We start from the raw sequence: 25,283 nt of genomic DNA on the forward strand, positions 1-25,283 counted from the left end.
AATCCATAGGAAAGAAAAGGAGAAATATTTTGTCTACTGGTGGAATAGCTGGGATTTCACTGACCTATATAATTATATTTTGTACATCTTTAATCGATGTGTGTAAACTCTTGCTGCTGCCAATAATGAGCTACTTACAGATTTGTAAAATTACTGAAATTATTTCTTATTTAAAGCAATGTGAAAATATTGCTTTTCGTTTTAAATTTGGAAGGTTATTTATTGCTTGAGAGGGCAAAATGAACTTCCTCTTACTAAAACATGCAAGTTAGGATTAGCAGATAAGTAATGTAAATGCTAATAATGAACTGCTAATACTGTATTCTTTCTGGTTTTTACAGATATTTTTTGGTTTTTAAAAGTTTGCATGGCCTTTATCGACATTTTAACAAACTAACTGAAACTGAACTTCAATAGAACTGCATGCTAATTTTGTAAAGAAAGAAGGTATTCAACAAACATTCAAATGATCAATGGATAATAGGGTACTATGAGTGGTAAACATTTGTATTTATCAGCATAACACACTAACAGTGTGGTGTTTTGCAAACTTGAAGACCTCGTGAGCCTTATCACAAGAATGAGCACTTGAGGTCTGGGTGAATAATTTACACATGGCTAGGTCAAAGCTGAGGTAGCATGGTGGATCCAAATTAAGGTGTCATGGTGTGCAAAATAATGTTGGACTGGGATGCAGCTTTTGTAATTACTAGTGACTGTGATTAATTCAAGCACTCCATCCATCACTTTGTATATACTTTACTGTTGGAGAGTAAAGGCATCTGTACCTGGGGTCTCTTTACTGCAGACTTTATTGGCGCCGGGAAAATGTAATGTATGAAAGAGTTGGCTTAATGGTGACTGATGTAACCGGGATTGAGGTATCTGGCTTCCGCTTTAATTGGACTGAAAAGATTATCTGACTGTGGTAACTTAAGGTCACTGCCCCACAAATCTTTTATACAATAACCTTTATTGTTGCGCTACTCCCAGGGATTTTACTATCCCCATATCTTTGTTGATCTTATACAAACGACCGTCTACATGCGGGCCAAAGAAATGCTCCCTGTCAAATAGCATATTTAAAGTACATCTGGCCTGATTTCTAAGACACTTAGTCATGCCTGTCTATTCAATAGGATATTAGTGTTCATTTAACAAACCGTCTGTCTGTAACATCGAGGGCACACCTTATACCACCATTAGTGAAAGTATTCCTCTTTGCTACAATGTCTTCCCCCTTTTGTACTTCAGGTAGAGTCTGTAGAAGATATTCCCTCTCCCCCCACCGCAGCATGTCATACAGGTTTCCCTTATTGAAACACTTTTCCTGCTGCATCAATACATTTGGTTTTCTTGTCAGGAGGTGGCCCATTTGTGGCGCCCTGCTGATAAGCTCTTTTATGTGCAGTAGGAACCACCACCGAGTCTTGGGGCCTGATTCACAATGGGCCTCCGCACTTGTGACGGAGGCCCCACAGTTGTGGAAGCGTCTCCACACTTGAGCAAAATCTCCGTGATGAGAATTCTTATCACAGAGATTCCGCATTGTGCGCGGAAACTCCCCCACGACTGTGGGGCCTTCGCCATGAGTGCGGAGGCCCTCTGGGAATCTCCCTTCAATATATAGTGTGACTTGTGGGGCTGCTCTATACTTTTTCTCCACTCTAATGGTCACTAAGCGCATCTTCACTGATATTTTTAATAATATATATATATTTCATAACAAAGTGCCAGATTTAGACTTTAGTGGATGGTTACTCTGTCACAAACATGATGGATATTCCGTCCTCCATATTACAAGTGCCATTCGATATAATGAACTTGTAATACAGCAGATGAAATATCCATCAAGTTTGCGACAGAGCAACCTGTTCGTCGAGCTCTAAATAAGGCTCAAAGTCTTTAGCAATGGTAAATATAGAACCGCTTTTATGTCATGCGCAGTAAATTGTCAATGAAGACATTAATGTCCTCCTGCTCTATCGCCAGGGTTTCCCCATACTGAGACACTGTTCCTTGTATGATGAGAAGGCAGGCCAACGTTTTGTAGGGGGAAGAGGCCTACGTGGAGTAATATCCTAAAGATTAGTCCTTCTCCGAGCCCAATATATTTTATTTTCAAGCATCATCTCCAGATTTATCCTGTTGATGCTTTGTTTGTATTAGAGATGCCTCATCTGAGTCTTGTGTTAAAGCTGGTGCTGTATCTAGTTCCTTTGTGGGTCTTTGTTCTTTAGACCGTTTAAGAATTGTATCTGTCTTTTCATTGGAGCAGAAATTACATGAAGAGGTTTTAGTTTTGGCAGCCTTATGTATTCTATGTAGGCTATCGCGGGACTTTCCCTGTGAATTGTCTGGTTACTATGCGACCTGTGACTGGGTTAATAAAATTGTGTGCATCTTCATTCTAAAAACAGTCTAAATTTTTTCCATCAACTTTGGGACCTATGTGGACCCAAAGAAGGTTTTCATGGCCGAAAGTACGAAAGGCTTCCTTTACAGTCTGAGTAATGGTATACTCAAGTGACTGTTTCAAGACTTGTTTGCGTGGCCAGCCTTTAACTAGATGCTCTTTGGGCACCAATAATTTATTTTGGCACTGTTTGCTCTCTGACTTCAAGGATTTCCTGTGTGGCCTTTCTTGCAATGAATGTCCACCCTCTTGAGTGAGCTTGATACCAAGGAGCAGAGGATCCTTTTGAGTCGATCCTCCTTGGGAGGTCGCCATTTATTCCTCCATTCCTGTAATTTGTGATAGCGTTTCAGTAAACCTACCACCGAGCTTCAAAAAGAGTAAATCTTTCTTCAATGTCCTTGGAGTCAGAGGGCTGATAGTGTAAATGTGACTGGCCTTGAACCTCCTTCTATGGGTCAGCTATCAGTAGGACTGTATTGGCTCTCCAGCTCAACACCATTTTCAATCTTCTTATATGTTCCTTAGACAGCTTCACTTGTATATTCATTCCACGGTGAACACAGTGTATATATTTGGCTTGTAACACTTACATGGCTAGCACACCGAACATCTGGATTAGCTGTGATCTTGAGGAAGCCATAAATTGCAAACCCAATAAAGATCGGATTCAGCAAAACCACCTTAAATATTCTCATTTGACATGATATCCCAGTCAGTGGATCTTTTGCATGGCACTGAAAGTTGTAACAATATTCGGTCATCCAATGTAGCTCTTAGGTGTTCATTGTGTCCAGTCAGCTTTGAAATTCCCTTACCTAGTCTCGATGCAGCTTCTACACAGAGCACCAGCATTCAGCTTTAAACCTGATGGCAGATCAATCTGAAGTGCAGTCTGTGAACCGTTGCATTCTGGGTTTTGGTAGTGTGATTATCAGTCATTTTGCATCCATTCAATTTCAAAACAAAGACTTTGAAGAAAAATATACTTGAGAATTCTTAACTCAGTACTAAATGTAAGGATAGTGTACAGCATGTGGTCTACAACAAAACACGATACAAATTGTCTGTTACAAAAAGAAAGAAATCCTAATACCCTCTTTTAAAGAATTTAGGTTATGATTCAAAAGCTAAAAGTGGGACTTCTGTCAACAAATGGGGTATGTTCCTTCGATTATTTGCTGCATTCCTCTGCTGCATTTTGAGTAAAGGAGAAGGCAGCCACCCCTATGACTTTGACGAAAGGAAGACAAACAGATCAGGGGACTTAAGGCTGCTGCAAATGCCTTCACACTGGTGGTCGAAATTACAGTGTTTGGCCTAACACTATTTCTTGTAATGTCATTTAAACATTGACAATAAATCTCCAGTGATGTCCCCATTACTCAGGAGGAAAACACCCAGCAGCTTGGGGACATTTTTACTGGAAACATATCCCCAGTTTGGAGGTACAGTTTCAGTAGCCATACAATTCTTCTAAGCAATCATGGCATGGTCTCTTGCTGCCATGTAGCTGTTTACACCAAAGCAGATCTCGACATGCAGACAGGAGCTGCTTCAGTGAAAAGAGCTTGCATCCCAGGTGGGGAACTAAACTTCAGATGGATCACCCTCCTCTGGTGGCGTCGAGTGGACTGGTGGCTTGTCTGCCCAGGCCTATATCAGGCCAAAGATTTGTGCTCAGAGTCACTCTATCTACTCTCCAAGTTGATGAAGCCCCTCTACTGCACCTTCTCCTCCTCTATGTCCTGCTCACATATGCTATCAACAATCAACACTCCCACCTCACAGTGACAAAATGAATATTTGCACGTCAGTAAACATTATCTCTGGCACTTGCCTATCCAGACTATGAATGCTTAAAGTTGTTTCTAATGCCTTTTCGTTGTTTTTGCTATCGTCAGCAAATAAGCACCTCTCATTGTGCAAGCACCCACGGCTTGTATCCCAATCCCCATCTCCCCCTCACTGTGCCTGTTTAGAAAATTAGCAATAACCTCAAGCAACACCCCACCTCATCATAACTGCTTGGTAAGTGCATCCCAAATCTGCACCCCATCCTCACTAAGTCTACTCTCAGAATTGACAAAGGTCCATTTGGATATCCTTTCTAAAGTGCATCCAAATTAAAGTGGTACTATTCCCAATCAATACACTCTTCTCACTGTGCCTGCTCTGATTACTGCTCTGCTGTGCATTGCTGCCCCCAATAATCTCCCTGTAGAGCTGCCACTAGTCCATGGTTGACCAAAAACACACATCTGCCCTATTAGGGCATACAATACCATCCGAACTTCTCACTCTGCCTCTCCAGATGTTGGTGCTACACATAATTAACACTCTCTCCTCGACGTGCCTGTTTTGCTATGCCACCATTAGTCTCTCAATTACCTCAAGTTGAATGTTGTAGCTGAAGAGCTGCTGGCCATCAGTTAAAGACACAGATGGACAGCCGGATTCGAACTGGCAGAAGGAGGACATGCTGAAACCAGGGTCCATCTGGGAACCTGTAGATAAACCCAGTTGGCAATCTTCCGGAATGTTCTGGAAAAGGTAGGCTTCCCCAGCCGAGCTAAGAGCACAACACGCCTCCAAGCGTTGATGATGGGGAACGCTGCCTTTGAGCGTTGAAGGGGCAAGTTTGTCATATCCACATGGAGGATACATGTAGTCTGTAGGGGCAGATAGGCCCAGTTGGGCATGAGAATCACTCTCCACCACTTGGCCACCCAAGTTGGAAGACGTGTGATACTCTGATTCGTCTACAAGGCCACCAGGCATTACACAACTGTCCTGGTGGGCTGGGGTCAGCCTGCAAGTTGCAGAAGGCTGGAATGTTGCTCTGGAGAAAGAGGAGGAAAATGGCTGACGCTGGGAAAGCATGTGCTGCTGCTGATATGCTTGACCTACTGCAAGAGGCGTTTGTGTGTGAAAGTGTCGGTCTTGAAGGCTGCCTACTGTATTCGGCTGTCCCTGGTAATACGCTATGTCATTGACATTTCCTTGAGAACAAGCCATGTCCTCTCCTTCAAAACATGATTGTCCCCTGCCTCGAGAATATTGAACACCACCTTCAAGGAGGACTTGCATATCCCTCGCCTGTGAATACTCCACATTGGCATCCCCGGGAAGTCTCTGCAGTGGGGCTGTCCACTGGTTACTCGCAGGCAGGGGGCCCTGTGAGGATTGTTCTACTTCTGTTGAATCTACCACTGAGTGTCCTGTCACCAGTGGTTCCCAAATGTTTCTTGTGTTGCTGTCCAAATGCTTTGGAGCCACACCCATTAGGTTTTGAGGGCTCCGGAAGGACGAGGTCAGGGGGATAGTGTTTGTTGCCACAGGCCAGCAATGCGTATGAACATGGGTGGATGCCTGCTGGTGGTGGGGAACAAATGGCGTTTCATCCTTCTCTGATGGATTTCTGCAGTTGAGGTCCATTGATTGCCTAGAAAACTCCACAGGGTGTGACCCTTCAGGTGACTGAAACACCCGACCTGAGCTGGAAAAATCCCCTGGTAGAGGGCACTGACTACTGCAAATGGCTGGATTAATTTTCATTTTCATCTGATCCAGAACCTTTGGCTTGTCTAAACTGTCCTCTGTATCCTGTGGCAGACTGGGTGGGAAAGGATCCTGAAGGCCAAGTGCATTTTTATGAGGCAAATGCTTCATTGGTTGGTGGAGTCTACGAGACCCTTCATGATCAGGACAGGGCCTCTGGTTGCTCCCAGACTCTAAGTTATGCCAACGGCTGCTCGGAGATTTGGGATGAAGCTGTCTTGGTGTCATGGGCTGGTGGTAGACAGGTGCCGGGCTCGCTCCATCAGGGAAAGGAGTGTTGTTGGGCTTCTCCTGCTTGAACAGAATATCCTCCAAGAAGGAGGTCACTTCACTACTTAGGTGGCTAATAACATTAGTGTGTCCATTCATGTCCTGTTCCATTTGCAGAAGGTTATCCTCCAAGCCCTCCAGGTCTAGGTCACCTACGTCCAAGTCCTGAAGAGTGCCCTCTTCTGCTTCACTCTTCTCAAGCAGTGTCTCCAATATAGCCAACAGTGGGTCATCTTCTTGCTTGACGCTTACGCCTTTGTGGTTGATCTGCCAGTCTTCTACATATTTATTCATGATTTCAGGAAGAGGGAAGCGGTTCTCAGTTCCTGGATGCGATACATATACTGCTTCATCCTGCTTCATCATGGCCCCAAGGATCGAGCTGGGATCCACTGACTTTTGCTCCACTTCTGAGGCCTTGCGGCCTTTCATAAATTTTGTTTTTGGTGGAACAGGGTCGGGGAACTGCGGCAAATTATTCTGGTAGAGGACGGCTTCCCCTGTGGTAAAGCTGAAAGGCAGTTGTAGAGCTCGTTTGCGTAGATGCTCTTCGCCTTCCTCGTTGCTGGAAGAAAAGATAAAAAACAAGTGCATTACTACAAACTTGGCAAAGCAGCACATGAATGTTTCTTGGTTAACTCATGCCCAGCAAAATATATGCGAAGAAGAGCACAGAGGCTGAACAAGTGAAGTGTAAGAGAACAGATAATTAGCTAAAGAAAACACATAGGAAACCAGGAGTAAATTGGGTAGCACAGAAATAGCTATGGGTTATTACAGGGACTGTGCCAGAAAGCAAAGTTGTAATACAGTGTTAGTATATGGCTAGCACACGAGTAGCAAAAGGTGTTGAGAAAGAGAGGAAGCAGAAGGGTGGCACAGGGAAAGAGAACACAGAAGGGTGTCACATGGCGAGCAAATGGATATCACATGGGTATCAAGTGCATTGTATAGAAGAGGTATAGGGGTGCATTGGGCAGGCGTACGCTGAAGGAGTTTTTAAAGCTGTGCTGCCATGTTTACTTTTTTTATCTGCTTTATATTTTAACTCATTAGGACTAAACAATCAGAGAGTCCACTGAAGGGGCCTCATCTTTTAACAAAAAAAGGACTCCATAGCTTTGCCCAACTCTACTAAAGGCATGTACCAAAAGTGTTCCCCTGACCAATGGTTGCTTCTTGTTTCTTATGCCAGGTTATGATGTGGTGGGGCCAGCATCTCATAATTTGGGTGGTACATGCCTTTTTTACCATTATCCCTGTTGGGAAGGCTGTCTCTTCAGTAAAGGAGTACCCAGTCATCGACCATAACTTTGGTCCATGCCTTTCGGTATGTATGCAGAGTTTGTGGTTTGTGTGTTTGATGTGAGTGGTCAGAAATCCATCTATTGACACTGGTGGCCGTTGTTTTATATATCACCAAGACGTTGTACGCCGCACTCCAGGAGTTAACTTTTGTTTGTTTAGTGACCATCCATTGCCACAAGCACACCAACACAAACGTGTTTCGACTACAAAGTCTTGTTCACATTTTGTATTCAAAACGCGTTGGTGTGTTTTGTGGCAGAGATGGTCACTAAATAAACACTGCTGTGAAAACGAATTCCTAGAGTGCGGCGTACAACTTATTGGTGGGAAATAATTGCAGGGCATGGTTCCGCCCTTAACACCTGCAGTGACCGTGGAAGCAAGATGTATTTGGAGCAAATTGGAGGAATATATATGTTGTCTGCACATCTCCCCTGCAGCACTTCAAGATTTACACTTCATATGGAGAACATCTAAAATAAGGAGAGTGGAAGACCACAGTATCCCACTGTTAGAAATTGGGTTGTTGGTTGACTGTGGTGTGAGCCCTGGTCAAGTAGCAACCACAATCCTAGACAGGGTGAGGCACAAGCAAACCCCAAATTGACCTATGCTCACTCCCTGGTAGCTTGGCATGGAGCAGTCAGGCTAAACTTAGAGGCAATGTGTAACGTATTTGTGCAACACTTCAAACAGTAAATTAGCGAACACAACGCGCTAAAAAATCCCACACCAGGTTAGAAAAATAGAGCTTAATTGAATGCATAAAACAAGACCAAAATGTTAGAAATCCCATCAGTATAACCAGAGTAATTAATTTTTAAAGAACAAAGTGTAAAACAGCAACCAAAAACATATAGGGACAACCGCGGCTATTTGGTTTCGCTAGACGGTATAAAAATTAAAAGTTCAGGTTGACCACAATGGAACGTGCATTGGATACAGTCCCAGATTAGTCCTGCTGAAGTTTAACCTTCTCAAGTTATTATGCCATGGGTACCGCTCGCATTGGGAAGTGTTGCGAGCAGCAAGTAGAGTGTCGCTGGCAATGGTCAGTGTGGCACAAAGAGCATTCCCAGGCATCGCAGACAGGCAGGATGAAGCTTTGCTTTGACAGTCCTACAAGGGCTGTAAAAGCTGCTGTGCAAAGAGACAAGCTGGTAGCGGTTTGTGCTGATTTTTGCAAGCAGCACGGTTCAATTGCGAAATAGGCCCATTCGCCATCAAGAGGAATCCAAAAGCTTGATTTCAAGAGTGAGAGAGCCACACCAAGGGTCCTAACCTGAAAGGCAACACTTGGGGGTAAGGAACTCACTGAAGACGGTACCAGGAACTGTGGGGAGCCTTTATGTCCCTGAGGCCTTTAAGTGACTCTGTGGTCCTGGGTTCAAGATGAAGTTGCAGGTTCAGTTCTTCCCCAGGCGAGAGGGCTGCAGGTCAGCACAAAAGGCCAGCAGTTCCTTTAGAGCAGCAGTCCATCAGAGAGGCAGACCTTGTAGCAGCATAGCAGTCCTTCTTCCTGGTAGGTCCACAGGCACAGAATTGGTGGTGTCCGAGTTCCTTCTTTTACACACAGTTGTGCCTTTGAAGTGGGGAGAAGCTTCTGGAGGCATGTATTTGAAGTGCACAGGTGCGCTACTTTCCCTGCCCTGCCTCCAGACTAACTACAAGGGGTATGCAGTCCTTTTTGTGGAGACAGGACACTGCCCATTCAGCTGTGAGACTGGGCCCAGCTCCTCCTTCTCACCCTGCCTGTAATTGCCCATACAGACACATCTAAGCTCCCATGGTATGTAGCTGTCTAGCAGTAATACTCAAAGCCCAACTGCCAGCTACAACCAGTCATGTGACCAGAGTCAGACTGTAGACAACAAATAGCTAAGGCAATAAAATGCCACCTTCATAACAGTGTCATTTTCAGAATTATACTTTAAAACCTTACTCAACCATAAATTTGGATTTTAAATTAGGATTTCAGAGACACCAACCATGAACAATTTTTCTCATCCCATTTGTAAATTACACTTATAAAATGCAATACGGCAACACCAATGTTATTCTATGGGAGGGCTAGGCCTTGCAGTAGAGTTTTTCACTACTAGAGCATGTAAAACTTAACAGCACATGTCTAGGGTCTACCTTAGGGGTGACTTACATGTGTTAATAAGGAAGTTTGGGTCAGGCATAAGGTTACTTTTATCCGGTTTACATTGCAGGTTAAAACTGCACACACAGGCTCTGAAATGGCAGGCCCACGACATGTTTAAAGGGCTACTTAAGTGGGTGGCAAAATCAGTGCTACAGCCCCACTAGCAGTATTTATTTAGGGGCCCGGACACAAGTAGTGTACTTTATTAAGCACTTAGAAGTTGCAAATGCTACTTACCAGTATGCATCTGTTCTTGGCATGTAGGGCTGCTGACATTCATATCTGTGCATAGATCGCCGCCTAGTGTTGGGTCCGGATGATTGCACATTGTTGTCCTGGAAGAGTCTTCGAAGTATCACGAGATAGGTGGCTCCTCCCCTGGACTACAGTGCGCATGGGCATCGCCTCCATCCCCAGATTGTTTTTAGCCATTGGCAGAGATGGAGTAAAGTATGTGAGTGATGCCCATGCTAAGAGCATATAAATATATGTAAATGAATACTGCAGCTGCTACAGGCGCCGGGGAGGAGGGTGGGCGATATGAATGTCAGCAGCCCTACATGCCAAGAACAGATGCATACTGGTAAGTAGCATTTGCAGTTCGAGGCATGTGGGCTGCTGAATTCATATCTGTGCATAGAATACATAGCAGTCCCTCCATTAGCGGCGGCCGCCCGTGCCAGCTGCAGCAGTTTGAAAAAGTGTTTTGAGAACAGCCTGTCCAACAGCTGCCTGCTGTTTAGAGTGCACGTCTACACAGTAATGTTTAGTGAAGGTATGTGTGGTAGACCATGTGGCTGCTCTACATATGTCCTCTAAGGGAATGTTACCTAGGAAAGCCATAGAGGCCCCCAACTTTCTGGTGGAGTGGGCTCTTGGTGGAATTGTGAGAGTGCGTTTAGCTTTAGCGTAACAGATTTGAATGCATTTCACGATCCACCTAGCGATCCCAGCTTTGGAGATAGCGTTTCCCTTGTGGTGTGAGGCAAATGCAACGAAAAGTTGCTTGGTCTTACGAAAATCTTTTGTCCTGTCAATGTAGTACATCAAGGCTCTTTTAACATCAAGGGTGTGGAGCATCCGCTCCGCCAGTGACTCTGGGTTTTGAAAAAACACTGGCAACTCAATTGTCTGGTTCATGTGGAATTGAGATACAACCTTGGGTAAGAATTTAGGGTTAGTGCGGAGCACCACCCTGTTAGCGTGTACTTGGAAGAAAGGTTCTTGGATGGTGAGCGCCTGCAACTCGCTAACCCTCCGTAGCGATGTAATTGCTACTAAGAAAGCAACCTTCCAAGTCAGAAACTGAAGCTCACAAGAGTGCAGTGGCTCAAAGGGAGGACCCATCAGCCTTGTAAGAACCACATTGAGGTTCCATTCCGGAGCTAGTGGTGTCCGTGGGGGAATGACTCTTTTGAGTCCTTCCAGAAAAGCCTTGATAGCAGGGACCTTAAAAAGTGATAGGTGTTGCCTATTCTGGAGGTATGCTGCCATCGCAGACAAGTGAATGCGGATGGAAGAATACGCCAAATTGCATTGGTACAGGTGGAACAGGTAGCAAATGATGTTCTGAATGGAAGCATTTAGCGGGTCAATATCGTGGTTTACACAGTAAATGACAAACCGCTTCCATTTAGCCGCGTAACAAGCTCGAGTAGTGGGCTTCCTTGCCTCCCGAATGATGTCCATGCAATCGGGGGGAAGATTGAGGTAGCCAAACTCTAGGACTTCAGGAGCCAGATCGCCAGGTTGAGCTGTTGCGGATCTGGGTGCTGAATGTCGCCATGGCTCTGCGTCAGAAGGCTGGGAGTGAGATGAAGCCTTTGATGCGGTACCACGGAGAGTTCCAGAAACGTGGTGTACCATGGTTGGCGAGCCCACGTTGGAGCAACCAGGATGAGAGTCATCGAGTGCTGCCTGAGTTTGCGTGCCACCAGCGGTATCAGAGGTGCTGGGGGAAAAGCGTACGCAAATCTGCCTGACCAGTTCATCCACATCGCATTGCCCTGCGATTGCGGGTGTGGGAACCTGGCGGCGAAGCTTTGGCATTTTGCGTTCTCCTTTGTGGCGAACAGGTCTATCTCTGGATGACCCCACTTTTGGAAGTACGGTTGGAGTACTGATGGATGTATCTCCCACTCGTGCATTTGGTGGCTGTGCCTGCTGAGCAGGTCCGCCATCTGGTTGTCTTTGCCCGGGAGATGCTCCGCCATGAGGAAGATGTTCCTCTGAATGGCCCACTTCCACATGCTCTGAGCCAGATGAGACAGCTGCGGAGAGTGTGTGCCCCCCCTGTTTCTGAATGTAGTACATGACCGTCATGTTGTCCGTCCGGATCAACACGACCTTGTTGCACAGATGTACTTTGAACGCCTTCAAGGCCATGAAGATTGCCATCAGTTCCAAAACGTTGATGTGCATCTTCCTCTGCTGTAGTGTCCATAGTCCCTGCACCGTGTAATGGAGTACATGCACTCCCCATCCCTGGAGAGAAGCGTCCGTTGTCAGGATAATCTGTGGCACAGGCTCCTGGAACGGTCGGCCCTTGCAAAGGTTTTGTGGATTCCACCAATGCAGAGAGTTGTACGCCCGACCGCTCACCAACACTAGGTCTGTCAGTTGCCCATGAGCCTGAGTCCACTGACGTGCCAGGCACTCCTGAAGCGGACGCATATGTAGTCTCGCGTGCGGGACGATGGAGATGCAGGAGGCCATCATGCCTATCAACTGCATGAACACCTTCGCTGGAAGCGAGTGCTGAGGTCTGAATCGTTGGATCAGCGTTTGGATACTGGCGATTCTCACTGAGTTTGGCTGCGCAGTGGCTGCCAGAGTGTTTATTGTCGCGCCCAGATACTGCCGTATATGGGCGGGTTGGAGATGGGATTTTGGATAGTTCCGCGAGAATCCCAGATCGTGCAGGAGATGAATGGTGCGGGACACGTGGTCGGCGCACTGCTGTTCTGACTTTGCCTGAATGAGCCAGTCGTCCAGATAGGGGTAGACGTGGACGTTCTGGCGTCGTAGATGTGCTGCCACAGTCGCCAGACACTTTGTAAAGACTCTTGGCGCTGTGGTGACCCCGAAAGGCAGAACCCTGAACTGGTAGTGCTGGTCTTGAATCGTGAATCTGAGATACTTCCTGTGGGAAGGATGCAGGGGGATATGAAAGTATGCATCCTTGAGATCCAGCGTAGCTAGGAAGTCCCCCTGTTGAAGCAGAGGGAGGACCTGCTGTAACGTGAGCATATGGAAGTGCTCCGATAGAATGTACCAGTTGAGGGGCCTGAGGTCCAGGATGGGCCTGAGGGATCCGTCCTTTTTGGGGATCAGAAAGTAAAGAGAGTAAACTCCTGTTCCCCTTTCCGGCAGTGGAACGAGCTCTATTGCCCCTTTTTGCAGCATGACTTGAACTTCCTGCTGCAACAAGTGCAAGTGCTCGCCGGACATAGGACGGTATCTTGGAGGTATGTTTGGTGGAGTGGAAGTAAGTTCTAGACAGTAACCGTACTGGATAAGAGATTTGACCCACCTGTCCGTGGTGATGGATTTCCACGCGGGCAGGAACTGCTGGAGTCTCCCCCCGACCGGTGTTGTGTGGTCGGGGGGCAGTGACAAGGCGTCACTGTTTGTTGGTGGAGGAGGACCTGGAGCTGTTGTTTCCACGTCCCCTGCCTTTAACGTTGTTGCCCCTGTAACCACCTCTACCTTTGTTGGTGTATGAGGTTTGGGTATTGCTCTTATAGTACTGTGTGGATTGCGATGCCTGACCCCTTGAGGTGCCTCTGTTATTGGAGCGGCGAAAGGAACCACCCCGAAACTGCTGAGACTGGAGGGCCCCCATAGACTTAGCAGTGTCCGTGTCTTTCTTCATTTTTTCAAGTGTCGCATCCACTTTGGGGCCAAACAGGTGGTCAGGATTGACTGTCTGGTTTAAGATGGTTGTCTGTATATCAGGTTTGAAGCCTGATATTCTCAGTCAAGCATGCCTCCTTAGCAACACGCTAGTATTGATTGCCCTGGAGGCGGTATCAGCCACGTCCAGCGCACATTTGATGGAAGCGTTGGTGATCAGCTTCCCCTCCTGAATGAGCATTTCACCTGCCTCCTTGTACTGATCAGGCAAGTGCTGCAGAAGTGTTTCTAGGGTGTCGTAATGTGCCCTATCGTAGCGTGCAAGTAGGGCCTGCGTGTTTGAAATGCGCCAAATATTAGCTGCCTGCGCAGCAATACGTTTCACTGAGGCTTCAAATATTTTTGACTCTTTGTCTGGGGGAGGAGCGTCACCCGTGGTTTGCGAGTTCGCCCGCTTACGTGCGTTGGATACCACCAAAGAGTCCAGCGGCAAGTGTCCCTTGATGTAGGTTGGATCCGAGGGCGCTGCCTTGTATTTTTTGTCAATGCGAGGATTGATGACTCGCGCCCGAGTGGGCTCCCTGAAAACCTCAGGCGCGTGCTTCAGCACTCCCTTAAGCATAGGCAATGTCTTGACTGACTTTTCAGCCACTGAGAAAGTGTCAAACAAAAAATCGACATCCACAGGATCTGAATGTAGGTCGACATCATGATTAGCTGCAGCCCTCTCAATCAAAGCGTTGAAGGCTGCAGAGTCCTCTGTAGGAGAAGTCTTTGCTGCAAAAAGCTGCGGTTCATGTCCCGACTGGGGGTCCTCAGGGTCGCCTCCGGCAGACCAGGGTTCATGTACCTCCTCTGGATCCGAGTAGGCTGGGTAGTTGTACTCGTCCTCTTCATCTCAGTCACCTTCTCCAGCGTTAGAATGCGTTGGTGAAAGGTCCAAATTACGTGGAGATGCAGGCTCTATAGGGGCAGAAGTACCCGCAGAGTCCTTCTTGTTTTTGAGTGGAATACGATAATGCTCCAACACCGGCTCCGTGGTGATCTTTCTTTTGAGGAGAGAGAGCTTCCCGGTGTTGGCGTCGATAACCACCTCTCGACGCTCCTCATCAGCGAGTGGCTGCAGCCGAGGCTTCGGCCCCACCGATGACGCCTTGGGCGTCGACACCACCTTCAAAGGCACCCCGGCCCCGTGCTTCGGAGCGAAAGCCTTCGGCGTCGTCTTCGGCGGCAGCGTGAAGCGGATAGGCGTTTGCACCTTTGCCGGCTTCGGAGTATGCTTCGGCACCACATCCTTCGGTTCGGGAGCCACGGCGTCCTTCCGAATCCGCTGCAGGGACTCCAAGACCTTTTTTGTTAAGGCCGGCGACGGCTGGACCGGCTCGAGCGATTTCCCCGAGTCCGGTGTTGGGTCGGCGGAAGGCACGGACTTCGGAGCCGACACATCACCATCCTTGGCCTTGACGGCCGGAGTCGACGCAGCCTGACCTTCGGCGCCGTCCTGACGCTTCTTTGGAGCCTTTTTCGGGTCCTCAACCTCGACCACCTTCGGCGCCGACGCGGCCGCGTCGGTCGCCTTCGTCTTCGGCTTCGACACCGGGTTCTTCGGGTCGGCCATCTTGGCGCGGCTCTTGCTGTCGGCCATCTTGAATTTCTTGGACGCTGAGGCCTCTGGGGCCTTCTGTCCCACCAGTGCTACTTTCACTTTCGGTTTCGAAACCGTTGGTGTGGACCCCGATGGTTTCACTTTTGTTTTCTTCAACGGGAGTGGCACATCTGAAATGTCCGTGGCCGGGCCCGTAGGCGAGGCCGGGGGACGAGTAGCGAGGTCTTGGGTAAGGCCCGAAGGCCATCCCTCGACCTGGGCCGTATAGTTGGGGTTGACCCCTGAGTCCGTTTGAGGATGCTCCTCCTCTGAGTTATCCTCCACGGTGGCAATGGCCCCATCGTCGTCCCCTACCTCACCGACGACTTCATCAAATTCCTCGTCTCCCGCGTCGTAGTTCTCTTCCTCCGACGCCGGGCTAGAGTCCGAAACTTGAAAGACATCGTCGTCTCCAACGTCTTCTTCGAAGATGTTGTCTGGCGGGGGCGCTGATAAATGGGCCTGGAGTCTAGCGGCCCGACGTAACTTGAGAGTCTTCTTACACCGGAACTTTGAGCAGGCCATACACCTGGCCTCATTATGGTCCGGCGACAGACATTTGTTGCACACTGAGTGCACGTCGAGGTGTGAATACTTGGAGGTGCACACTGGGCACCTCTTAAACGGAGTTTGTTCCATGTCTGGAGCGTCGTGTAGGCCCGTCCGCGCCGACAGCACGCGGAAGGGCAGCAAGAGTTCGGAGCTGAAAAGAAGTTAAACCCGAACGAAGAACGATACCGACGCCCAGCCTAAAGACCTTTTGGTCTCAAGTTAGAAAAGTTAACAACTATCGATTCCGACAGAGGGAACCGAAACACATCCGAACCCAATGGCGGAAAAAAACAATCTGGGGATGGAGGCGATGCCCATGCGCACTGTAGTCCAGGGGAGGAGCCACCTATCTCGTGATACTTCGAAGACTCTTCCAGGACAACAATGTGCAATCATCCGGACCCAACACTAGGCGGCGATCTATGCACAGATATGAATTCAGCAGCCCACATGCCTCGAACAAATTAACTATGCCAATTGGGTATAAGTCAATATTACCATGTTGTAGGGAAAGAGCCCATGCGCTTTAGCACAGGTTAGCGGAGGTAAAATGCGCAGATCCCTACGGCCAGCAAAAACAAAGTCAGCAAAAACAGAAGGTCTGAAGGCAAAAAGTTAGGGGGAACCCATGCCATGGAAGCCAGGTCTAACACCCACCGAAGAAATGTAATCAAAGCTTTCTGACACAATAAGCTGATCATAAATCTTGTAGACACATAAATACCAATTTCAGGACTTATTTTGGTTTTTAACAACTCTGGCATTAACAAGAAGCTAATGGAGCAATTTCCTGGATAAAAAACATGACTTTATTTAAGTGGCCCAAACTTCAACCGAACAAGAACATAGAAGAGCTTGAAATGGTTCATGACAGCAACCACCACCTTATACATGCTTACAGATACAAACTGGAGTACTCTGCAATTTTTACAGCTTAAACCTGCCATTCTGATACTTCGTCTATCTGCAGAATTAGACTCCCCTCAGATTTTTAACAGTGTCATTGAGTTTGGTAGAGAATGTTCATACAGCCGGAGTGTGCGGACAGAGAGAAGAAAAGTGAGGGTACATCTGGCATCAATTAGAATAACTTTTTATCTGTATTCAGTTTCAGACCGTTATTTACCATTGAGTGAGCATTCTCATACAGACCGGTTGCAATACCATTAACTTCATATTCGTAACTGAATCAAAAATAACTTTGTGTGTCATCAGTTTATGACTCGTAATTTAACCATTCAGATCCAATTAGTTCTAACTGAGGCCCACTGTCCAGTTAACACAGAAAAGCTGGCAATGCCAAGCCTAGTGGCGCTGGCTTACCTCCAATGAGCTAAATATTGGTACTCTTGAGATAGTAACTCGTGCTTCACCTAGATTTCAAGGAGACTCTGCTTACCAGTTTACAAACAGAATGTCCAAATCTAGGTGGCAGGCATTTGCAGTGATCTACAGCAGTAAGTGGTGCAAAAAGAACGACCGCTGTGGAAAAACCCTGGACTCTAGAGAAATCCTCAATGGTGTTAGCAACCAGAGGAGTAAAGAAGAAATCCTCTGACTGTATCCCTACATTGGCCAACCAACTGAAATCTGGCACAGATGTAACCCCGAGAGAATGAGTTGCCTATAAGCCATGAGATGACTGCAGCCAGGCTGGCCAGTTTTACAGGAAAAGAATTTCTACTCTCACTAAATCAACCCAGGTCATTCTGACACGCACAGGCCGTGGGTCCCAGAGCCTCCACACCACTGGAGTCAAGCTAGCCGGGCTGATGAGAGGTGTTACCTCGAAACCGGTCCGGTCCTCGGATGCTTGATTCCGTTCTGGGAAGGACATGGCTTTTGTAGTTCGGACTGGACTGTTCCCATGGGGCACAGGGTCAGAGCTGATTTGCATATCGCCATTGTCTAACCCAGGGTGATGTGGAGTGCAAAAAAACAATGGATTTGGGCCCAGATCTTTGGACTGGGGTGAATGTGTGACATTGATCCACATTCTGTCCATCACCAGTTTTGTTTGCAATTGCCGCCATAAGTGCGCTGGGGATGCTCAGACGTGGGTCCCAGGCACTCCACACCACTGGAGTCAAGCTAGCCGGGCTGATGAGAGGTGTTACCTCGAAACCGGTCCGGTCCTCGGATGCTTGATTCCGTTCTGGGAAGGACATGGCTTTTGTAGTTCGGACTGGACTGTTCCCATGGGGCACAGGGTCAGAGCTGATTTGCATATCGCCATTGTCTAACCCAGGGTGGTGTGGAGTGCAAAAAAACGATGGATTTGGGCCCAGATCTTTGGACTGGGGTGAATGTGTGACATTGATCCACATTCTGTCCATCACCTGTTTTGTTTGCAATTGCCACCATAAGTGCGCTGGGGATGCTCAGACGTGGGTCCCAGGCACTCCACACCACTGGAGTCAAGCTAGCCGGGCTGATGAGAGGTGTTACCTCGAAACCGGTCCGGTCCTCGGATGCTTGATTCCGTTCTGGGAAGGACATGGCTTTTGTAGTTCGGACTGGACTGTTCCCATGGGGCACAGGGTCAGAGCTGATTTGCATATCGCCATTGCCTAACCCAGGGTGGTGTGGAGTTCAAAAAAACGATGGATTTGGGCCCAGATCTTTGGACTGGGGTGAATGTGTGACATTGATCCACATTCTGTCCATCACCTGTTTTGTTTGCAGTTAAGTAAGGGGATGGCACAAATACACCAATGCACACACTAACCCACACACAAGGTTTTGAGCTTCACAAATTTGGAAACAGTACAGCTCCACCCAGGCCCCATGCACACTGGTCTTCTTATATTCCCAGGTTGTGCATGGAGAGCCTGCTTCAAAATTCAACTTGTAAACCTCCTTGCTGCTCATCTGTTTTGCTACCAAGGCTGGAACCCAGTTTCTTGTTTCAGAGTATGTTGTCTATCATTTTAGATGTGCATGACAGGACACGAGTATCAATGTAGTGTCTATGACACCAGTCATTCCTTGCAAGGACCACCCAGCACTCAATGCAGAAGGAAATTACAGTTGCAGTTCATGTCGCATCTTTCTAAGCAAAAACATTATTGTCTTTACTGTGCTCCTTCTGACAGAAGGTACAGTTCTAGATGGAGGTGATGCATATAGTGTGAACCACAATGGTTCTTAGTTATGGCTTCAAAAGGTGAAAGCAACATTTGTACCTCTATGGCTAATGCAGGCTATTGGTCCAAAGAACTAAATATCCACTTCAAAACCCCATGTGCGTTCTGTGATTGAAAAGGTTTAACCCTTTCCTTGCTGCCGTCGGCCATTGGCCGACGGCAGCACTACCTTCCCAGTGCTGCCTTCGGCCAATGGCCGACGCGGCCCCGCCCGCGCACGGAAACGCCCGCACCGCGGCGGAATTACCGCCGCGGTTAATGGGTTAAAGAATGTACTCTCCCCCATAGAGAAGCTGCTGGCTGAGCTCTAATTCTCAAGTCTGAACTGAGACCTAAGTTAACAAAAGCGCATTATTCACTGCATAAACCAGAGGATCCCTAAGACTGCAATCAGACCACTCGGCTTATAAGAAAGCTGAAAAACTTGTCAGAGGCAATAAAATCAATAACTAGGAAAAGAGGAACCTCGAACAATCCAAGCCCTAAATGGTTTGACTAGGCCTGCACGAAGGCCCTTTTAAATTTACATCTAGCACTTAGATCTACCCTAAGGGACGCACAACTGGTTAAGACCTTACGGCTTTGTTACTCTGAGGCCAGGAAGCAAAGAACCAACACTCTCAAGGAAGAAGCTTGGGAGAAACTTCATCAAGCGGCTCTCTCAAAAAACTCTAGGGATTTTTAGAGAGTCAATAATGCACCCATTCATTAAGTCATTAAGTCAATAACTCAAAAAAAGCAATTAAAAGATCTTTTGTTGATCAAAGTACACTATAGCAATCGAAATGAAATTGCTCGAAAGCATTCTAAAATTATATTTAGAGAGCCCAATTGAACAGGAAGGTGCCCTGGGACACTTATTTTTGGTGACCAATTCACGCCATCGATTTATTCTAGTAAGGTTTCGTTTGAACCTCATTACTTGTAGGCTTTCTTTTCCAGTTGGTATTTATTCTATAGCGGATCTTCCGCCCTATCCTGCGATGGCTCCTCTCCCCAATCAAATCTACATATTCTCTTTTTTTGTAAATTTTATAAGACGCACCGCAAAAGATTTGTCCGCTTATGCATAAATATCATTTTACTCAGTGTCTCTATTTTTTACAATTATTAGCTGATGAATCAGTATGTTCTACTGTGGCCCCATTTTTACTCCTTTCATAGAGGACTAGGCGGCTGGTCCATTTTGTCTTATGAATTATGAATCTAATCCTGCTTTTAAATTTACTGTTTAAAACAAATTACTGTTACTACTTGAATCATGAAAGTTGTATTTTTTGGAATGTATATTTTATATTGTGCTTTTTGTACTTTTATGATCTTAATAATTTAAGTATCGATTTAAGTGATTTGACTGACTTTCTGACTAGTCTTAGTACTAATAAGTGTTTTTCAAAAAGCATAGAAGCACCTTTGTATCACCCATTATTAAACCTGGCTAGCTGGCTTCTACCTCAGAAATTCAAGCCTTTCCTTCCATCACAAGTTTTATCTTTCTCTCTCTCTACAACCGTTTATCTTCTGGTCTCCTCCCCACCCCCCATTTCCCAGCTGTCATGTACTTACGATAATGCCCTCTGACGAGCAATGATGCAGTCGGGTCGTCCCCCTTTGTACACTAGACGAGCGTTGGCCTGAACCCAGACCCAGCCGGCATCTTTCGTCAATAATCGGAAAACTGTCATCCCACTTTCTCCAGTCTTAATCACTAGACAACCAAGGAACACAGTAAAAAACAGTATGAGGTCAGTATGAGGAACATAAACCAACTGTTACAAAAAAACATGACTGTAATCAACTGGCTGACAAAAATGATGCACAACAAATGATTGTCAGACAAGCAATGAAATGTGAGGCGAGCCATGGTAGTAAAAAAAACTTGGAGACAAACTAATTGAGAGAAAAGAATAGGGTCAAAAAATAACTTGGAGACAAGCAGAGGAGCCAGCAAAAACATATAAATCAACAATGAAGATGAGAAGAGGGACAATAACCAATTAAGAAACAACCTACTGGTCATAAACTATACGAGAGGTAAGCCTCAAATGTTTCTGAGAACAATCACAAATCAACAAGATTATGGACCGAAATCAACTGTAACGATGATAGAGCTGAAAGTGGAGGTGTAACTTTCTGATGATAGTACAGAGTTAGGTGGTGCTGCTCTTTTCCCTGCACACTTGGTTAGGGTACATTTCATGTTTTGTGGTGCAGGCCTGGGGTTAAAAGCACACCATGAAACGCCCTTGCGATAGTAGTCTTTTTCTGGTTGTAGTGTACAACATGCGAGTACCATTAGCTCACACACCGAAATACAGTCCATAAAAGTCCCCCTTTAAAGTATGATAGAGTGGAACAGTGGCCTTTTGGCAATAGCAACGACAATCGGAGGATTTGGGGATCAGAAAAACGGTACAAGACAAGGTATGCTGAAAGTGATTTTATCATGGACATTGGCTTTCAGGCAGAGCTCTGAAGCTTTAGTTATGCCATCAATGACTGCTTTCAATAACTTGCATTTGGACCAGCTGCTCCTTTCAAAATCTGAGTGCTTCTGACCTGAATGCACACATAACGACTAGCTCTCTTTTGAGTAACCACACGCGTCTTGAAAGGCCTTTTATCTTTGGCATCATGTCCCGATAACTCCACTTTTGAGAGATCTATTATGAAGTATGTGGGATTTAGAAGCTCAGAAACAGAAAGAAGCTGAAACATTAGGTGAGTATAAACCACCAGCTAAACAAGGTTTAAGGCCTTCCTTTTTTTTCTTTCATTATCATCTTTAGTTCGACATGAATGTCATAAAAGAGGTCACATGCATCGACAATAAAATTTCAGCTGAAATCATTACATTTTAGGATGAAAAAAACAGAAATACATCGTGTCAATAAAACTATTTCATCATAATAAAATAGAAAAGCATTATAAACAGTTAAAAAGAAAGTTGACTCAGAGTCCCTCCCCTCGCTAATAACCTTCCAGCACCTTGAAGCTATACAAAGGTACGCTAGATCTCATTTTACCACAAATTTCTTTCTGATGTTCCACATAGCAGCTAAAAATGTAGTTACAGCAAAAACAATTACTGGAGATAAATCAGTTTTTAATATTCGGTAGGAGTGAAAACACTGCCTAATCCCCAAGTTTTTGCAAATTGGAACAATCTACTTCTTCCTGGGTGTCTGATATGCGGGGCATATTCTTCTTCTTTGTATTTATAATTTTTGTAAAGCACTTCGTGGAACTTGTGGATGTTTCAAAATTCTTGCTGGGTAAGGGTGGGAGAGGAAAGTGAGAAAAAACAGGCAGAACACTTTTATTAATTCATGTCCAGATCCTTGATGGAAGAGGTGTGTCTTCAAGTCCCTCCAAATTTTCCGAAGTCTGGCTCGAGGTAAAGAGGCAAATGAGCCTTGAGGGTACAAAGACATCTCTCAAACAGTTTGTATCTCAACAGGAGCAACTCGAGATGAAACAGGGAGGCTAACCTCAGATTGGGTGCAACGGGACAAACAGTCTGCCTGAACTAGGCAATACAACCCTTTGTTTAATCATTGCAATGGAGGAGATCAGGACGTCTGAGGCAGAGAATGAGTCAGGCAACAACGTTCTGTAATCTTTTTTAATTCACTCACCAGCTTTACAGGCTTTTGGGCAACAGTTACAGTAGTCGATTAGTCAGAGGCCCTGGTTAGGATGCAGCAATTTGGTTCTGATTCAGCAGAAAAAGAGGCAAGACCATGTAGCAGACCATGGTTTGGTCATGTTGATAACGTGCAGGGTATTCATACTAGGACAGTCTGTCAGGATGAATGCCACATTACCCCAGTATGAGTATATGTCAAAGACGTTTAGGGAGATAGGCACAAAAGTTGTAGCTACTCACCGCAGTGATTCTTCTACCTCAAATCGTTAATGCCCATTCCACATTCGCGAGATATGCTGACAACAGGAGAGTAGACCAGAAAATTCTCTGTACTGTAAAGTGATAGGAAAAACTTACAAAGGGAGTTTGGTGTGTGCATGTGGCTAACGGCTGTACCCTCTAAGCAGGTTCCCGCGATAGGCAGTAAACGGAAGGAAGAACAGCAGAGTTGAAGGACTAGAGAGTGCTATGGAAGTACAAGACTACCCAAGTGACTAGTTCTTACTAGTACAGCCAGTCGCATATCTCCATGATAAAGGAAATGAGACTAAGGCACTATGTTAACAGCATGGAATGCCAGCAAATGATGCCCCAATGTTCATTAACAATATTTTTGAATATGGCTTCATATTACTGAGTTTATACAAATCATTCTTGGAGTATGAGGAGAACCAAACGTCTGCCACAAGATATATGGCCATCAAACTTAAAGACGGTGGCTGAGCGCTGGCATTGTGTACGTGAAGATCAGCAGGAGAGAGGATCCAGCTTAGGATAGAATTCCATTACACGGGATATCCTGAGCTATAAAATGTTCAACCACTACCACGCATATGTTGTGCATTTTTAAATAAAATTAAACCTTATTCTAGCCTTCATGCAATGGCTGTAAAAGCACCTGACATTCCTGTCCCTTGGTAGCAAATGCTGCTTAGAACCCAGACCCACTGTTACTTCTGCAGACTAGAATTTGGTATGGGTATAATTGTATTTAATTTAATATTGCATCTCAATCAATCAGGATTTATAAACCGTGGCTAATTACACAATAGGGTATCCAAGATGCTTGCAGGTCCCAGCAGCTCATTCGAACAGTCAGGTCTTGGGGGCTCTTTGTACTTCCGGAAGTGAGGTGATGACTCGGAGTTGCATGGGGAGCCTGTTCCAGGTCTGTGTTGCAATGTGGGAAAAGGATCGTCCTCCCTTCTCCTTCGGTAGATGCGGGAAGTATGAGCAAGTGACAGGGAGGCGGAGCGTAGTCTTCTCGACGTTTAGTGGAAGTACAGGCGGTGGTTAATGTATGTGGGTCCTTGATTGTGTAAAACCTTACAAGAGTGGGTCAGCAGCTTGAATTGGCTTCTCTTCTATACAGGATCCAGTGGTGTAGCCTAAGGTGGGGTGTGATGTGGGTTCGTCGGGGGAGGTCGAGCATGAGCCTGGATGCTGCGTTGGGAATGGCTTTAAGTTTCAGTAGGAGGTGTGAGGCGATTCCTACGTAGAGAGCGTTGCTGTAGTCCAGTTGGCTGGTGATAAAGGCCTGTGTCACGGTGGGTCTAGTGTGCAGGGGCAGCCACCTGAAGATCTCATGTAGCATGCGCAGAGTAAGGAAGCAGGCAGAAGAGACTTCGTTGGTTTCAGATTACATGGTGAGCTTGTTGTCAATGATGATGCTATGGAGTCTGGTGTGTTTTGGGGAGTGTGGGTGGTGTCCTAGGTTTGACAGCCACCAGGAGTCGTTCCATTGGTTGCTGTTGTTGGCACAGATCAGTACTCCGTCTTGTCCATGTTCCACTGCAGGCAGTTGTTTTTCATCCATTCGGTGATGCATGTCATGCATCTGTGGAAGATGGTCCTGGTGGTGGTGGGGCCGTCAGTGAATGAGAGGATTTCTGATTACTGCAGATAGATTTTGAGATTCACTTTCAGTATTCCTACTTTTTTGCCCTGAGCCTCGCCCTCAGGGCAGCGTCTTCTGCCATTCAAAATGGCTACTTTTCAACCATTCCTTGGGGAATGTATAGCTTTCCCCAAAAATATTCCAGGACTGAAGTTGGAATATTAAATAGGCCTCCTGAAATCTCTAGAGGAAAGTTGTTATTTCCCAAAATATTCTAGGACTGGAATTAGACTAGTAATTTTGACCTTCCAGTGTCCACCACGCCCACTGCAGCCCTTCTCCCTAATGGCAATATGCCCTTTTTGGAGATTGTCTCTGTAATGTTATCACAGACTGTGCCCCCTTGTTCATATCTCAGGTTATATAAGTGTCCTTTGTAGAGGCACAGTCCTTGATAACAGATCCGTCAAGCAGACTTTCCCGCAACGAGTCCCCTCTCTTCAGATAATCTCACAGATATTAAAAGCACTTACTTCTCACATGGTTGTCAGCACAGTACATCATGTCTGCTGCGTGGATGAACTGGTATCCAGTGCCGCGCATACACAGCTCCATCTCTGTATATCCCAGCACAACCTTTCCTCTGTAAGTAAGAAAAGGAAACACTCAAGAAATCTTCAGAAACACCAAGTGACTCACTAAACTTAACCAACCCTCTGCAAATCAGGAAAACAGAGGTGGTCTGCAACAAGCACTAACCACCACCAATGATCCGCTAAGCACCGTGATATTTTTTAACCTTTAAACTGTGAAAAAACAGAACACAGGCAGGTTGCTGAGAGCAATTGCATCCATTCTGCAAATCTAGAAACCATAATCTCAGGTATACTACAGC

General features: G+C 46.1%; 1 protein-coding gene across 1 annotated transcript in view; it reads right to left on the minus strand.

Annotated features, from left to right (window-relative positions):
* LOC147731248 (uncharacterized) overlaps positions 1-25,283 on the minus strand; it is a 269,780-nt gene that overhangs the window by 39,364 nt on the left and 205,133 nt on the right. Inside the window, exons 8-10 of the mRNA XM_086956252.1 lie at positions 24,922-25,031; positions 20,469-20,610; positions 4,808-6,812 (exon numbers count right to left, since the gene is read on the minus strand). Coding sequence (XP_086812378.1) covers positions 4,808-6,812; positions 20,469-20,610; positions 24,922-25,031 — 2,257 coding nt within the window. The remainder of the gene's footprint in view (positions 1-4,807; positions 6,813-20,468; positions 20,611-24,921; positions 25,032-25,283) is intronic.

The sequence above is a fragment of the Lissotriton vulgaris genome, chromosome 2_1 (assembly GCF_964263255.1).
Source record: "Lissotriton vulgaris chromosome 2_1, aLisVul1.2, whole genome shotgun sequence".
Lineage (NCBI taxonomy): Eukaryota > Metazoa > Chordata > Amphibia > Caudata > Salamandridae > Lissotriton > Lissotriton vulgaris.